Here is a 16447-nt window from a genome sequence, read left to right as displayed (position 1 = left end):
TCCTGCAATCCCATTACTGGGCATCTACCCAGAAGGAAAAAAATCCTTTTATCATAAGGACACTTGTAGTAGACTGTTTATTGCAGCTCAATTTACAATCGCCAAAATATGGAAACAGCCTAAATGCCCACCAATCCAGGAATGGATTAACAAGCTGTGGTATATGTCTACCATGGAATACTATTCAGCCATTAAAAAAAATGGAGACTTTACATCCTTCGTATTAACCTGGATGGACGTGGAAGACATTATTCTTAGTAAAGCATCACAAGAATGGAGAAGCATGAATCCTATGTACTCAATTTTGATATGAGGACAATTAATGACAATTATGGTTATGGGGGGGAACAGAAAGAGGGAAGGAGGGAGGTGGGTGGGGCCTTGGTGTGTGTCACACTTTATGGGGGCAAGACATGATTGCAAGAGGGACTTTACCTAACAACTGCAATCAGTGTAACCTGGCTTATTGTACCCTCAATGAATCCCCAACAATAAAAAAAAAAAAAAAAAGAAACAAACTATGAAGGAGACAGCAGATTAAATGTGTCACAGTGATAAACACCTGTCCCCTTTCAGTAGAAATGTCATCAAACAGCCACAATCTTCTCCCTTCCCACCTCAGAGTCCTAAGCACAGAGAAAAGCATTTTCTTTTTAGGAAAAAAATGCAATCATTTTAAAAGGATATAAAACATTCTACTTTCAGTAAGAAAAACTTTCAACATTTTTTAGGCTTTAAGCTTATTCCTGATGTCGTAAGACTTAAAGTAGAAGGATTATAAACAGTCGTCTAAACTTGCCAAGCAAAAAGAAATTCAGTAAGTCTCCTGCTAGAACACTATTCATCACAAAGTAAGAGGAAATAAAAAAGCACAGTAAGAAAGGATTTAAAAATGTATAGCATAATTAGGAAAGAAGGAACTCCTTAAGCCTACAAACAATAAAATCTTAATTTCAAAATGAGCTAAGAATGTAATTTCTCACCTTGAGGCTTAAAAGTTAAACATATGGTCAAGTTACTGAAAATATGTGAAATAACTGGAAGATGCTTGTTTCATATACTCTGATATGTGAGAGTAGAGAATTAAATAAATATTCTTATTAGTTTATTAGTTTTTAAAAAGGACATTCTTTTCTAATTATCTTTTCATTTGTGTTTTTAACATATAAAAATACATTTTGCATGTAAGTACAATTACATTTTTATTGAGATAAAACTAAAGTTACATGGGCTAACAATTAAATATTAATTAAATTAATATTTAAGTAATCAACGGGTATGGATAGGTAATTCTTAGAAACTACATCCATCAAACATGAGAAATATTAACAATACTTCAAAGAATAAAACGCTTCATGTCTGAAAAGAAAATCTATTGCACTGATAGATACTGATAGCAAAGAAATTTACTATATTAGTAAAGGCAGAAATGTATTTTTCAATAATCGTTTTTCAATCAATCTTTAGAATCACATTATGGGGGAAAACAAAATAAAGTTCTAGTGAAAATATTATTTTTAAAAACAGGATTTTAAAATGTGTAATGCTTTTATTATTTTCCCCACATTGGCTAACAAGTCAATACTTGACCTAAATTTTCAGATATGGATTTCTTAAAATTTTTTAAAAACCAACTTGGGAAATAAGCTGTTGACTAATTCTCTTTCTCTCAAAGTTGAATACAGAAGCCACCTTGGAAATAACGTGAAAACCCACTTTTTCCCTTTTGGTCTCTTTATGACACTCAGGTTGAGAATCTTGACAGTTTAGCCCTGTCAAGTCATCATCTTAATTGAGGACTAACTCACATCCTTACCAAGAGCCCGGCCTCATTCAAAGCTTAAAAATAAGACAACTATGGTTATTCAGATTCGTGACTAGATTAAATGCCTTGAACCAACAAACTTTTGTAGCATGTTCACTAGAATTAAAGCATTACGAGGAAGGGATTTCTATCTGTTTGCTGCTGTATCTCCAGAGCTTAGAATAGTACTTGGGACAGAAAAGAGGAACAACAGATGACTCCAGTAGACGCCCTTCACTTTGAACTTAATAATAACAACAATCATTCTGATAAGGAAAGACGGAGGCAGTCTGGGCCAGATCTCTAGTGATGGGCAACTTTGATATTAGATTATTAAGAACTTATAAGGGAGAGGACAGAGGGAACAGTCCAGGATATATCAACTCCTTTTTTTCAGTTTCCTTACATTTATTTCTTATGCCTCTTGGTAAATCCATTTTTGCCTAAGTGCATTCACTAGGTTAACACCCTCCTCAGAGCACAACCCCTTGACAGCCAGTAGGATCAATTAAGACGCAGCCTAATTGCCTGCCACAACCCGTCAACTTTATTTCCCATAATACTCAAGGTCCGAGCCCCTGTGTCCTACAAACATGGGTTCAAACTTGGGGTTGTTTTCTGTTTCTTTTTTTTTAATTTATTTATTATTAAATCATAGCTGTGTACATTAATGCGATCATGGGGCACCATACACTGGATTTATAGACCATTTGACATATTTTCATCACACTGGTTAACATAGCCTTCCTGGCATTTTCTTAGTTATTGTGTTAAGACATTTACATTCTACATTTACTAAGTTTCACACGTACCCTTGTAAGATGCACCGCAGGTGTAATCCCACCAATCACCGTCCCTCCGCCCACCTCCCCCAACACCTCCCCTCTCTTTCCCCTTTCCCCATATTCTTAGGTAGTGTTTCTTTCTTTAAAAAAAATAAGATACCTGTACAATTATCTTAATAAATTCTAAAATGCCTACCTCACCCTTTGTCTGTTCCTATTTTTTAACTAAAGTTTTCCTACCCAATGCATGTTTCATACAAAATCACACATGTAAGACAACAGAAGTCACCAGGCTGCTGCTCACTGTGTTTAGTGTGAGTACATATTTCCTTCTGGCAATCTGTGAGGCATTCTCAGAGCTTAGAACAGGCGCCCTCAAACTGCGGCCCATGGGCCACATGAAGCGGTGTGAATTATATTTGTTCCCGTTTTGTTTTTTACTTCAAAATAAGATATGTGCAGTGTGCATAGGAATTTGTTCATAGTTTGTTTTAAACTATAGTCTGGCCCTCCAACGGTCTGAGGGACAGTGAACTGGCCCCCTGTTGAAAAAGTTTGAGGACGGCTTTCTTAGAAGCTAAACATGGTGGATCTTTCTGAAGCATAAATTTCACTCAAAGGATTTTTTGAAGTGTGGGAATTGTTTTTATATAAAAGTCAACATAGATATGAACCAGAAGGCAAAAGATGCACATTTTTAATAGAGCATGAACTAATGCTATGCTTGAGAGAAACACTTTATTACTTCCTCTGTTCTTTGGGTTACTTTAGTGGAAAACTTGGAAAAATACTGTTAAAACATCATTTGACTAAAACTAATCAGGGAAATGCTTTTAAACTAGACTAGTATTTAACAAATGTTTACTGTTTCCTCACAGTAAAGCTAGATTACAGGGAGGCACCATGAACCTAGACGTTGGATCTGTGCACAGAGTTGTGAGTTAATTTCATTATCATCTTTACCATATGCTAAATGCAACACGTGAAGGGTATTACTCCTAACTAGATTTTAAAGCTATACCTCAGAAAGACTGAAGGTAATAATGAATAATTGGAGCTTCCCTAATCCATACTTGCTTTATCCTAGGGCCTCTTTCTAACTCAATCTTTTCTTGCAAAAATAACCCTAAGAAGGCTGAGACTTTAATTTAACATGGCACCAAAGCCCTTCGCAGCTTTTCCTAGCTGGTAACCATTGGTTCTCAGCCAATAGTGTACGCTGCACACTAAGGCCTCTCAAGTGATGCCCAGGAAAGAAGGGAGGAAGAGAGACTCGTGTATATTAAAAGTCTTAGGCATAATTCTAGGAGTATTCTAGTCCAAACTCATCATTTTATAAAAAACTATAACTGTAAAAACATAAGCAACTCTCTTCCTATTATCTCTCCATCATGACTATTTTTTTTATTTCCTTATTTTTTATTTTTATTTCTTTCATTTTTTTTTGTTGTTGTTGTTGAGACAGAGTCCCACCCTATGCCCTGAGCAGAGTCAAGGGCATCACAGCTCACTGCAACCTCAGACTCAGGCTGTGGACATCCCGCTGCCTCAGCCTCCAGAAGCTTCTGGGATTACAGGCTGTCACTGTGGCACCCGGCTGGGTTTTTCATTTTTTTATGAGTCGGGGTCTCACTCTTGCTCAAGCAAGTCTCCAACTCCTGAGCTCAAGCCATCCTCCCACAGTGCTGGGATTACAGGCCTGAGCCACCGCGCCCAGCATGACAACTATTTTAACTGTCCAGTGACTGCAGAGCCCACAAAGCAACAGACCACAGGCCACATAAGGCCTAACTATTAACCAACAGAAGTTCTCTAAAGGGAAAATTTCTCTTGACTTGCTTTCCTGTTTTTTCCATATTTTTCTTATTTCTTAGGATACTCGTTCTAGGCTTTCCTCTAATGAAAGGAGGTGTTGAGCTAGACTTTCCCAAATAGAAACTATGATCCAATAGTCCTTTTTAAATTAAAAGTCATAACTAGTTCCATTCTCCCTGGAGAGCCATAACAGTCAGGAATAAAGGGAGAAGTGGGAAGGGACTGTGGGAACAGGGAAGGACTAATCAGCGCCACTGAGGTGTGAGCACCAGAAGCATTCTCTCCCATCCTCACCCACCGTTCTTTCACTAGGTTCTTGGGATCAGAATCTCTTCACTTGAATGCATAATACCTCAGTCCCTTTTCCTGTAAGATTTTCAACTTCTGAGAATGTTTTTACCTACATTTTATAGTTGACATTACAAATCTTGTCAAATTTATTTATAAAATCTTCTTGAAAATTTATCTAAATATTATTCTATGTGGGGAAAAACACCATTCTATTTTCCAGGCATTTTCCAATATTTGAAAAGATGAACTATACTACCACCTTTTTAGCCCATAATATAAAGAGAACATAAGATGTGCCATTTTATTTTATTTTTTATAAGTGTTCCAACTGTGTTCTGAAAGTCCTGCGGAAACATATAATATAAAGCTGCTAGTACAATGGGGTGACCATGATGATGGAGTATATTATTTTATCAGGAACCAGAGGGTTTGGGGTTTTGACAGTAAGGAGAGGTCTTAATATTTTTTTAATTAAAGTGAGTTCCAATTAAAAGAATCCATATTTTACTCTTACACTTGATTCTAATTTGGAACAACCTATTGATTCTTAAATGTTTTCTAAAAATTTGCACAAGGATCCTAAATTCACATATGGTCTACTCTGAGGATAATGAAAAAATTCTGCATTACACAAATAAAGAAAGCACAGTAAAGGTTTTAAATGCTTAAACCATAAATCTAAAAACCATACCTTTATTACTAAACATTGGTAAATTGTATCTATTAAATGTATAAATCAGGATTAACAAAACTCATATCCACCTACCATACATCTTGGGGAAGATTTAAAGTTATGCTCCCTTTGATTTCATCACGGAAACACATATACCCTAAAGTAGCTAATGTTATGTACAAAGTTGTGACAATTCCCATTCCAATATTCAGGGCTTGGGGGAAGCGTTTTGATTCTTTCATTTGGTTTTCCAGTGGAAGGACCTAAGAAAAAAATACAATTCTTTTTTTAAAAAAAGAATACAAGTAATTCAAAATAACAGCATCTCCACACATAGAAATTAAGTCTTTTTATAGTCTAGATGCAAATATTTTTTCCTTTAAAACAACACATACAATCATTAAAGTATATTTCTATGGCTACATATTTTTTACACTACATATTTTTTAATTCTTAAAATTAAAAACTATAAAATTTATCTTCTATAAAATAGTAAGTTTGGACTAGAAGAATCACAGGATTATGCCTATAAACTCAGCTCTTGTCATTCACCCTACCAAAAATTTTCCTAAATAATCTTTTTATTTTTGAATCATTTTAGATTCATAGAAAGTTGCAAAGATAACGCACAGAGCACTCACATCTACCCCTGATCCAGTTTCCCCTACTATTATCTTTTTACACTTCTAGCTAAGAACCAACATTGGTACACTACTATTAACTAAATGCCAAGCTTCACACTGTTTGTATTAGTATGAACGCATGTGTATTTGCTTCATACACTGAGTTATAATCTAATACTCGGTTACTCATTCTGTGGCTCCTATTGTTCCAGCTCTGGCCTCTGTGAATTCTACCAGGTTGGTTCTTGCGTCCCTTTGACAGGCCGCCATTCTTCTGTTTTTTAAATATTTCCCTTACTTTCTGTCATTATAAGATACTCAGATTCATCGTGACTTTCCTTACTTCAGCCCTAAAAACAGCCATTTCTCCAAACAACTTTTAGGTGTTTTGTTGAAGAAGAGGATTTAGAAATCCAGATCTAGGTGGTGGGTGTGCTCGCTCCTGCCGGGGTGTCACTGCTCGCAGGCCCTTTCAGAAGGCAGAGCCAGGAAAAATATGCGTGTAGACTGACCCATGTACACACACACGTTCAAAACTATTTCTATACCCACTTATATCTATCTACTGTTTTTCAATTTTAGTAAAGCAAGTAATTTTTATTTGTTAAAGATGAACCTTTAATAAGAAAGGATGATTGAAAAACCAAGTTGTTAAAGCAAATCTTCACAAGTTTCACAGTGAAGATTATAACCACCCAGTAAATACTTGCTCTTATGACTGCTTAACGTCTTTCACAGTGACCAAATTGTATTTATAATACACCAGGTATCAAGAAATATGATATGCCAGATAGTATCCTACAAACTTTGCACGTAGCATCTTATGCCGTCTTTACAATAAACCTATGAGATAACACAAATATTTTCCCCACTTTTCATGTAAGTCAATTATATATGGAGACATAAAATGTTAATAATGGAAAAGAGAGCAGAGAACAGTTTGGATGGATGCTCTGGAGAAAACCCAGACCTGAAATACCAAGCAGCTGTCAAGAATGGACCAGTGAAGCTAGAAAGGGAGAAAGGGAAAGAAATTAACGTTTCCTCGACTTCCTCTGTGGCACAGAATCTTCTTTATCGAACAGATTTGGGAAATATAATAGAAGAATCAATATGCCTCAATTACTGATTGAAATGGGAAACCAAGGACAGGATAAAAAGAATTACTCCAATGTTTCAAGATTAAGCAACTGAAAGTAAAACTAAAAGAGAAAGAGAATGAAAAACTAAAGTTTGTTTTGGATAAGGAAGCAGGCGTCAGACTTTGGAGTTGTTGAACTTAAGAGAAACAGCACTTCACTAGGGATGCCCGATAGTTAACCAGAGCTCACTAGAGACAAATAAAAATCTGCAGTTGTATTTCCAACAGTGATAACTGGAGCTGTGAAAATTTCTAAGAATGCATGAGAATTCTCTAAAACAGAATTCAGAAAAAGCAGAAACCCAATTAAAATGGCATAAAATGTTCTCTTAGATTTATTTTTACATCTATTTTGTCTGAGGTTCATACGCAAAGAAAAGTTTACAAATTGTTCTACTCCCACACCAAACCAGCAGACAATGAAACATAAGAACAAAGTAGACAGCAATCTTTTATTTTCTCCAAATCTACAAATTCGAGGTTTTCAATGAAGTGGGAGCATCTTGAATGGAAACATTTATGATCTTACAATTCTCAGGATGCTTGGGTCTCTTGGTATCGGCTTTATGACACCACCGTTTCTCAACACATAATATTCTGAAGGAAGAATTTGTATTTGACTCTTCTTATGTAATAGTAACTTTATAACAATTTCAATGCCCTTCAAATAATCTAGTCTACAAAACGTGATATTTGAGATGTACTTGAGTATGTGGGGTATACATAAAACAAAACTGGCCACGAGTGGATTATTTTTGAAGCTGACTGATGCTTACCTCAGAGTTCATTATACTACTCTCTAAATTCTGTGTATGTTTGAAATTTTCCATAATAAAATGTTTTAAATTATCAAATCTGGTGGGGGAATAGGGGAGTGGAGAGAGGGACGCAGGGAGTGGGGTGGGCGCCACGGTGTGGGCGGGACACAATTATAAGAGGGACTTTACCTAACAAAAGCAAGCAGTGCAACCTGGTTCCTTGTACCCTCAATGAATCCCCAATAATAAAATAAAAAGAAAGAAAAAAAATCATCAAATCTAATTTTCTCATTTTACAGATACAGAAGAAGAGAATTAGAGAGCCTAAGTGACATGTCCAAGATTAAACTCCTAGTTGGTGGAAGAACTAAACTAAATTCGAGTCTTTCATACCAAACTGGAACGTCATGTTCTAAGATTAAACAAAATTGGGAAAAAAAAAAAAAAAGCATGCATTTTTTAAAATTTAGCTTGACTACCTAAATCTTTGTGTTGACTTAATATTTTAAAGATTAATAATAAAGACTAAATTCTTACCACTCCTATGCCTTCAAAAGCAAATACAGCCGTACCGAAGAAGAGCGGGTACTTCTTCCAACCAGCCACAACTGGGAGGTTGTGGGGATCTGGCATGTTCTAGAAAAAGAAAGAAAATAAAAAATACACAGGCTACATCTTTACTTATTCTAAAGAATTCAAAATGAAAAAGCAAAATCATATACTTTTGAGGGTCCTAACAGCAAACGTGGGTTACGAAACTGAGAAATTCTTTCACTGAACACTTCAAGCAACCTATGTTAAACGGAGCCAAGCTGTTAGGATTTCACTGCCAAAAGCAACTGCTCTTCTCGTGCCCACACATTCCATCTGAGCAAAATGCTCCTGATTACCTGTGTCCACCTGCAAGTCCCAGGCTGTGCACCTTAGGTGTGGCTCCTGCCACAACAGGGAACAGATAAGCACACTCAAGATCTGACCTGGGAGCCACACAGTCAGGCATTAACCACTGCTCTTGGTACCAGAAGAAATTCATTCTCTCTACCTTCACTGCTCTTTCGGTTCTCTAAGATACGCAGTTTCTAACTGTGCTTTCTGCCTCCTGGCTCTGCTGCTCCCTAGAACAGGTCTGCTTCTGGTTTCAGTGTTTGCTCTTCGACTGGACAGTGATCATCACTCTCCTCATTTGTACGTATATTTGCCCCAACTCTGGCCTTGATTATTTGGTCCTGACTCATAACCTTCTTCCATCTCTCATTATCCATCTGGACAAACTCACCAACTACACATCTGGTGTAAGATCTCTGGCTCTACAGTGGCCTCTTTCTCCACACACACCCTTTGTTCTCTGCTTTACCTGATTGGAAGGAGAATTCAAGCCAAGTAAGGGATAACCAAAGCCATGAAGTGTGGATGTACCTAGATAATTTGGGGAATGGAGGGGTCTAGAACATCTGAAGCATAGTAGAACTGTGTGATATAACCATGATACAGGACTGGAAACATAATCTAGGTTCAAAGTGGAAAGGGTATTAAAATGTTTGGGTCCCTGGATAACACTAAACGATCATTCATGGTAAGGCAGGAGGCTATTTCACTTCTCCGGGCATTAGCTAATGCTGTTTCCTCTACCCAGGGAACCTCGTTTCCTGCTCCGCTAACTCTTATGTGTTCAAGAAGTCATGGAAGCCTTATGTGATCTTCCTGATATTGCTTTCCATTCATGCCCTGTGACAGAGACTACAAGTTTTAAGATTCAGAGAGGGGGAAGTGAAACACAGACCCATCATGAAAGTTTGTGATGAACTGGTAATGGAGACATTACAACAATTACCTTGGAAGCAAGGTCACTGCCCCCTTTCTGAGATAAAAGTTATACAGCTGCTCAGCAGAAAAGAAAATACATATATACCACACAAAACACTGAATCCCGCTGACAGCTGTGAGGGACTTGCAGACTCTCTCGATCCAATCGACAGACTCTTTTAAGAAAACTGGTTAAGAATCCCCAGACTATGGACCCTGAAATCAACTGAGCTTACTGCACATACTTCCAATAAAGGAATTACAACTATTATAGTAGCAGAGAGAAAATCATGGAATTACACCTATACGCTCACCTCTTGTGATTGGTTCAAATTTTAAAGGAATAAACAACACGATGAGTTCCTTGTCTCATGGTTAGGACTGTACTAAGAACATAATTCTAAATCTCATAATAATTTTACTTGGGTAGGTGTTACTATCTTCTGAAGCACTACCACAAAGCCCAGAAGCATATTTACCAAGATTCAAAGCCTGTGTTTTTAACCTCTATGTCACATACTTTTTTAATTTAACAATATCCCTCAAAAAGTAAGTAACACTTACTAATTGTCTACTGTACACCATACGTGAAGCAGGGCTTTTTACATAGCGTTAGCTTTACTTCCAAAGAAAACAAAAAATTTTACTTATATAATAAATGCAGGACATTTATTTAAAAACATGTTATACTTACCCTAACAACGTAATAGTATATTATCACGAGACTGACAGCCATGGAAACGTTGGCAAGGAATGAAAGTATAAATAGATTCTTTAAATCACGAATGAAGACCAAAAGAAGTATAAAAGGGAGAAAGCACAGCATATACATCCTGAGGTCAATGCTTCTTCTCTCACATGGATTTGATGAACTGGTATTATTCGAAATAAACTCTTTACTCTCCAGGAATCCTTCATGAACCTAGACAGAATTAACCAGGAGAATAAGGAAGGGAAGGGAAACTTCCATCAACTTACAATCATAGAGGATACACAGAAAGAAATTATGATCTGTACACTCTGTGATATATTCTATGATGCACTTTACAATAAGTAAAATATGTACATTTTTTTCCAAGATACTCTGGCTGCTTAAAAACATATATATCAAACATAAAGATAATTAAAGCAGGATAATCTTTGTATGGTAACTTCTATCACACTGTGAAAAGAAAGTCCATTAGAAGATTATGAGAATGGATTTACCAGTTTATTCTGAAGCTCTGTGAATATCATACTCATGATTTCTGCAAAGACTCAAAGATCTCGTCTTGGAGATCATCAATCTTGGGATCATATTTGTCTGGAAAGGCCACTGGGGATTCTACTCCAGCTTATTTTCTTCAGATAGGAAACAAGCTCTAACTATCTCTTAGAAATGTGGAGTAATCAAAGTAAAATTTAAAAACCACAGCCTAACTTTAAAACTTTTATAAAGCAATTATTTACAAATAATCATTATCAATAGATACTTATTAAGAATCTATAACTTTCATGTATGGTTAGATGCTACACAGTAGATCAATTTTTGCCAGCACAAAACTGTTCTATAATATAAATCAACTTTATGTGAAAACGTATTCAGTCATTTCTATAACCCACTTTTCATATTTCAAAAGAAATATAATGATGTGCAGGCTCCACATGTTAAGAACTATTTGATTCAATTAATCACATAATTTAACTTATTAAAAACAACTTTAGAAACTTTACAAATGACAATTTTAGAAACAATCTTAAAAACATACAGCAGAGGATACCACACTATGTGGTATAACTTGAATAGCAGTGACAAGTTATTAGTCCCCAAACATGGTGGGGACTCCTTCAAACACACTGATACGATCTAAGTCTGTGGGTAGAAACATTCTTAAGTACTTTGAGTACTTTCTACATACCAGGTACTGAACTACATGGTTTTTCAATATAATATCTCATTTAATCCTCAAAATTACTCTCTAACGTGGGTAGTATCAATTTCAATTTATATCTGAGGAAACGGAGGCATAGAAAGGATAAAAAAACAAACAAACAAAAAAAAAAACCCTGCATCACATCGAGCCAGTAAGTGAATGGTTCTAAGATTCAGATCCATGCCTAACACTCCAGACTCTAGCTTGTAACAGCGGCATGTCGACCTGACCAAAATACTGCAACCCAGAAACGGGGTCCCTGCCCTGGCAGCCGCAGGGCTCCACTCCAACATCTCTCTCTCTCTAAATGGAGCAAGTAACAAAAGGCCAACAGAAGTGTAAAAAAAAAATTCTGACATGATTAATTCAAGTGTTTCTTTAACTTTATATTTATAATCCACAGTAAACAATGTTTAATGTCACTACAAATACACACATCTCCAACTGCAGGGATTATATCTACCAGATTTCTGTGCTATGTAGGCAATTTAGAACATGAGTTTTAAATTAATGGACTAATAAACTCTAAAGTTACACCACGTACCATTTAAGAAATGCATAACTCAAAATTATCTTCTAACTGGCCATCAGAACTTTATATCCTTTTCTTTAATTTGAAATAAAAACAATTTCGATAATTTATATTGCATTACTTGGTTTTTCTATAAGCATATTTCACTGTTGACTTAATTTTATAGGAACTAAATTATTTAGAGCCAAGTACTTCTTATCAAAGCAGCACCTCCAATAATTAGATAATGATCAAAGCTAAGCTCTAACCAGGATGATAGTTGGTGAGAGAAAAGCAGGGACTCAGCCAATTTTAAAAACTGCTGCCTTAATTATTACTAGGTGTGTGGGAATTTAAAATTAATTCTATCGTAACTATCTTATACTATTTCAGCATTCTTTGGCAGAAAGGTGGTTATAAAAATTCTCAGGATTAAAAAATAAAATAAAAACAGATACGTACCTAGAGCAAGATTCAGGTAAACATTTGAGTCCTTTGGCGCCCTCTAGAGACAGAGATTGGCTATCTAATAGGACTTCCTACGATCTCACATGTTTACCAAAATGTAAAACACTGAAATAAATATTATAAAATAAAATTACTGAATTCGGCTGTTTCCATTTTGAGCTCAAATTTACTAAACCCCACTACTTATTAACTTTTCAGTGATTCAGCAACTTAATGAGTAGAATTCCAAAGGCAGCTTATATTCTTCAGTAAAGCTAAATTTACAATTAAAGTCTTAAGTCCCTGCATTTGTACACTGTTTTACATTTTACAAAGGCTTCCACGAACTTTCATCAGTTGAGCCTCACAGTGAGTTACGAGAAACAAGGAGAGATTTTGTTACTATTCCCATTTTTATAAATAAGGAAACAGAGGCTTGACCGGGGATGAGGAGGTCTTGCCAATGTGTGAGTCAACACTGTGAAAGCAGAGATCTGAACTCTGATTTTCTGACTGTAATCCACGGTATTTGGCATTACTGCATCTTTTCCCTCTTAATATCATCCTGTATTCCTTCCCCATTCTCCATCCCCATATATACTGTTTTACTTCTCTGAAATATTTTACAGTATCTCAGAATAATGGAGAAGAGCAACTATAACCACCAGGGACCAGGATCATGAGAAGCACTAGGGTTCTCCTTCCCTGCTGATCACGCGTAACAGCTTCGTGAGGCCACATGGCAGTGACAGAGCAGGTTTCCACATTCATGTGGCAGCTAACCCTAAATTCGTTTTGTTAATGAAATACTGTACCTTCGACTTCTTATAGATTAAGCGGGTAATAACGCCACAGTTTTCACTACAGTACTAGTAGTAATGGGTGAGGTTTAATCGGTGAGTGTGTGTACACTGCTGTCAAATGTGAAAGAACTCCTTTGCAGGAGGGTGACAATCTCTGACCTCAGGCTGCTTCCGTGATGATCTCAATTCTTTTCTCATGCCTGTCAGCATGCCTTTTTCTATATTACTCTTTAAATCTGGAAAGAACTCTCACCTTTCTATCAAAAGCAGGCAGACTCCTTCCCACCCGGAGAGTCACTTTTTGTACCTGGTCTTCATAGGATATGTGCTCATAAGCCTAACTTTCAACTGTGGAAGCGACCGATACTTCACAGGAGAAAAGTCACCAACCCTAAGCTTGTAGATGATTGCCTTCTCCTCTTTATCTGCTCTTTACGTCATAGCTACACCCATACATAGAATTACAACTAAAATCAGGCACTGTCCTGTCCAGGGGTGAACAATTAACTTGCTGAGTGGCAGCTGTGGCAGAGACCTAGCTTTCGACCTAATTCTGTGTGACGTAAGGCACCTGACTGATGTTTTGTGAGACTGCCAATTCACTCACAAAGTGAGCACAGTATTTACACAGCAGATGTGAAGATTACATGATATGCCATATCTTAAAAATAAAAAATCACAAGGCCTTGTTAGCATTATTCTTCAAATTACAGACAGCTTTTTGCTAACTCTCATAGTAGATACTGGTAAGAGATACAGCAACTTAATGAGTAGAATTCCAAACAAATTCCACCATGTTGCAAAATCCTCCTAGGAAGGTTTCATCTCCATCAAACTCTGCATGACGATCGCTAAGATGGTTATGTCTTACCAGTTTTTAACAATAAACAGGCTGTTTTAATGGAGTCGGGATTCCCAGGAATAGGCAATTTGCGGAATTACTCGTAAAATCAAAAGCATATCATCTGTAATAAGTAAGCAGATGAAAGGACTGATTGCTTATTTTGTGGAACCAAGAGTATAAACAGGGTTCTAATGAACTCCAAGGGCCTGTCTCCGCCATGTCTCCATGTCTACTTGTCCTCACTAACGTCTCTCACCCGACTCCACAGTCACAGCCTGTCTGAGGGACACCTAAAGGAAGAGCCACGGTTTAGACTCTGACTTTGTCTTCCAGAAGTTTGTGTGAGGACTTATTTGCAAGTAAACTATTGCAACTAGTTTAGAAGTAGGCCAAATGGTAAAAGAAATAATATGAGACTAGAATGAAAACCACATTAATTTACAGGGGCTCCCAGATGCAGACAGCATCTACAGGATCTCCTGGCTAAACTGGGGGCTGTCACACAGCTGATCTGCTGACACCGTTCCTTCTACAGACACGGGATAAACAGCTACGGAAATGACAAACCAAACTCACACGGTCACGAGGAGCTGAAAGAGAAGAGCTGACAAAGAAAATGGGAGAAATGACTGGAAGAAAGAAGGGGATCAGGGAATGTGGCAGAGAAACCATCAATAGGAAAAATCAAACAGAAAGGCGAAACCCTTTCAGTCTCACCTGGGCCTTGAGCCTCCAGGAAATCTTATTTGAACTCTTGCTCAATAAACCAAGTACTGTACTAGTACTAAGAAATAAAAAGATGGAAAACAAACAATCCCTAAGTTTAATGAAGTTCATTTCCCTTCCGATCCAATAACTATATTGGGTACTAATAAGAGCCCCATTTAGAGGCTGGTTTACAATGGTGACCACAACCAGTCCAGGGGTCCCTCCCTCACGGGGCTTGCAGTGCAGTGGTGAAATGAGCTTGTGAAGCAACTTTAGCAGAGTATGACCACGGTTATTTTTAAAGCTACAGACCTCAGGAGAAAAATTAAGAAGTTCTGGCAAAAGATGATGAAAAGGCAGTCACAGAAGGAACAGTTAAGGAAAATTTCACAGAATAGGTGACATTTAAACTAGGTTTTCCGGATACAAACCGAACTTTTCTAGATGCTGAGACACGGGATAGTGGGAAGAACACTGATCTGGAAATCTAAGCTCTGATTACTGCCCACCTATAACCGTTTAAGAGAATTATTTTATAAAAGAGGGTATGGCTTGCTGATTTCCTTCAGTATTAAAAATCTAAGCTAGTGACTCAGATATAGCACACAGCGCTAGTCTAAATTACGGGTTAGCAAATAAAGGCCTGCAGACCAAAGGTGGCCTACTACCTATTTTTTGTCAATAAAACTTCACTGAAATACAGCCAAATCTGCAGGTTTACATATTGTTGTCTATGACTGAGTTGAATAGTTATGACAAAGACCTTATGGCCAACAAAGTGGGAAATACTTATTATCTGGCCCTTTAGAGAAAAATATTGCCAATTCTTGGTATAAATATAAAATGAAGTATACTTTATACTTAGTAAAGAGAGTAAAATATATACTTATATATACACACAGGTTCTTTAGAAAAATATTCACATCATTATTTCTCATTAAAATACTTACAATCCTATATATTATTATGTAAAATGCTTACTGTACCATACATGTGTAGATGATTAATAAATATTATTTACTGAAATAATGATGAAGAACAACTATGGGTAATATAGGAATAATAATAGTCATACTGAAATGTGCTTTGACATTGTTTTGAGAGAAGGAGGTTTTATTTCAATGTTTGTCCAAATAAACTGTCAATCTCTACCAAGGCTGCACACCACTTCCTTTTAAGCCAAACCTTCACAATATGGAGAAAACGGCTCATTTTGGAACACAGTACATTTTTAAGTAATGGCAGTAACTGGATTTTTGTAATTATTATTTTTACTTCATTTTTTAGGCTACTAGTTAAAGCCTTACAGTTATATATTTTAAATAGAAAATCAATGTGAAGAATATGCTCCCAAAGCATCTATGTAAATGCTTTTGCAATCTGAGTTTTGAGAAGCTAAGAATCAGTAAATTATATCAGATTTTGATCTGAAAGAAAAAGCATTATTGATATTATGGCAAAAACAGTAAAATCAACAATAACAGTAGAATTCCAAATTAAAAAAATAAAAGACCAAAGCAAGATCTAA

General features: G+C 36.5%; 1 protein-coding gene across 2 annotated transcripts in view; it reads right to left on the bottom strand.

Moving 5' to 3' along the window:
• The window catches only part of SLC36A4 (solute carrier family 36 member 4), a 52401-nt gene that overhangs the window by 15961 nt on the left and 19993 nt on the right, over positions 1 to 16447 (bottom strand). For both annotated transcript variants that reach the window (XM_053561300.1, XM_053561301.1), the window contains 3 exons: positions 10388 to 10615; positions 8428 to 8526; positions 5462 to 5631 (listed from right to left, as the gene is read on the bottom strand). In XM_053561300.1, the coding sequence (XP_053417275.1) occupies positions 5462 to 5631; positions 8428 to 8526; positions 10388 to 10615 (497 nt within the window). The remainder of the gene's footprint in view (positions 1 to 5461; positions 5632 to 8427; positions 8527 to 10387; positions 10616 to 16447) is intronic.

Source organism: Nycticebus coucang, chromosome 14, assembly GCF_027406575.1.
Source record: "Nycticebus coucang isolate mNycCou1 chromosome 14, mNycCou1.pri, whole genome shotgun sequence".
Lineage (NCBI taxonomy): Eukaryota > Metazoa > Chordata > Mammalia > Primates > Lorisidae > Nycticebus > Nycticebus coucang.
The sequence above is the reverse complement of the archived record's forward strand: the minus strand, read 5'-3'. Positions and strand labels throughout refer to the sequence as shown.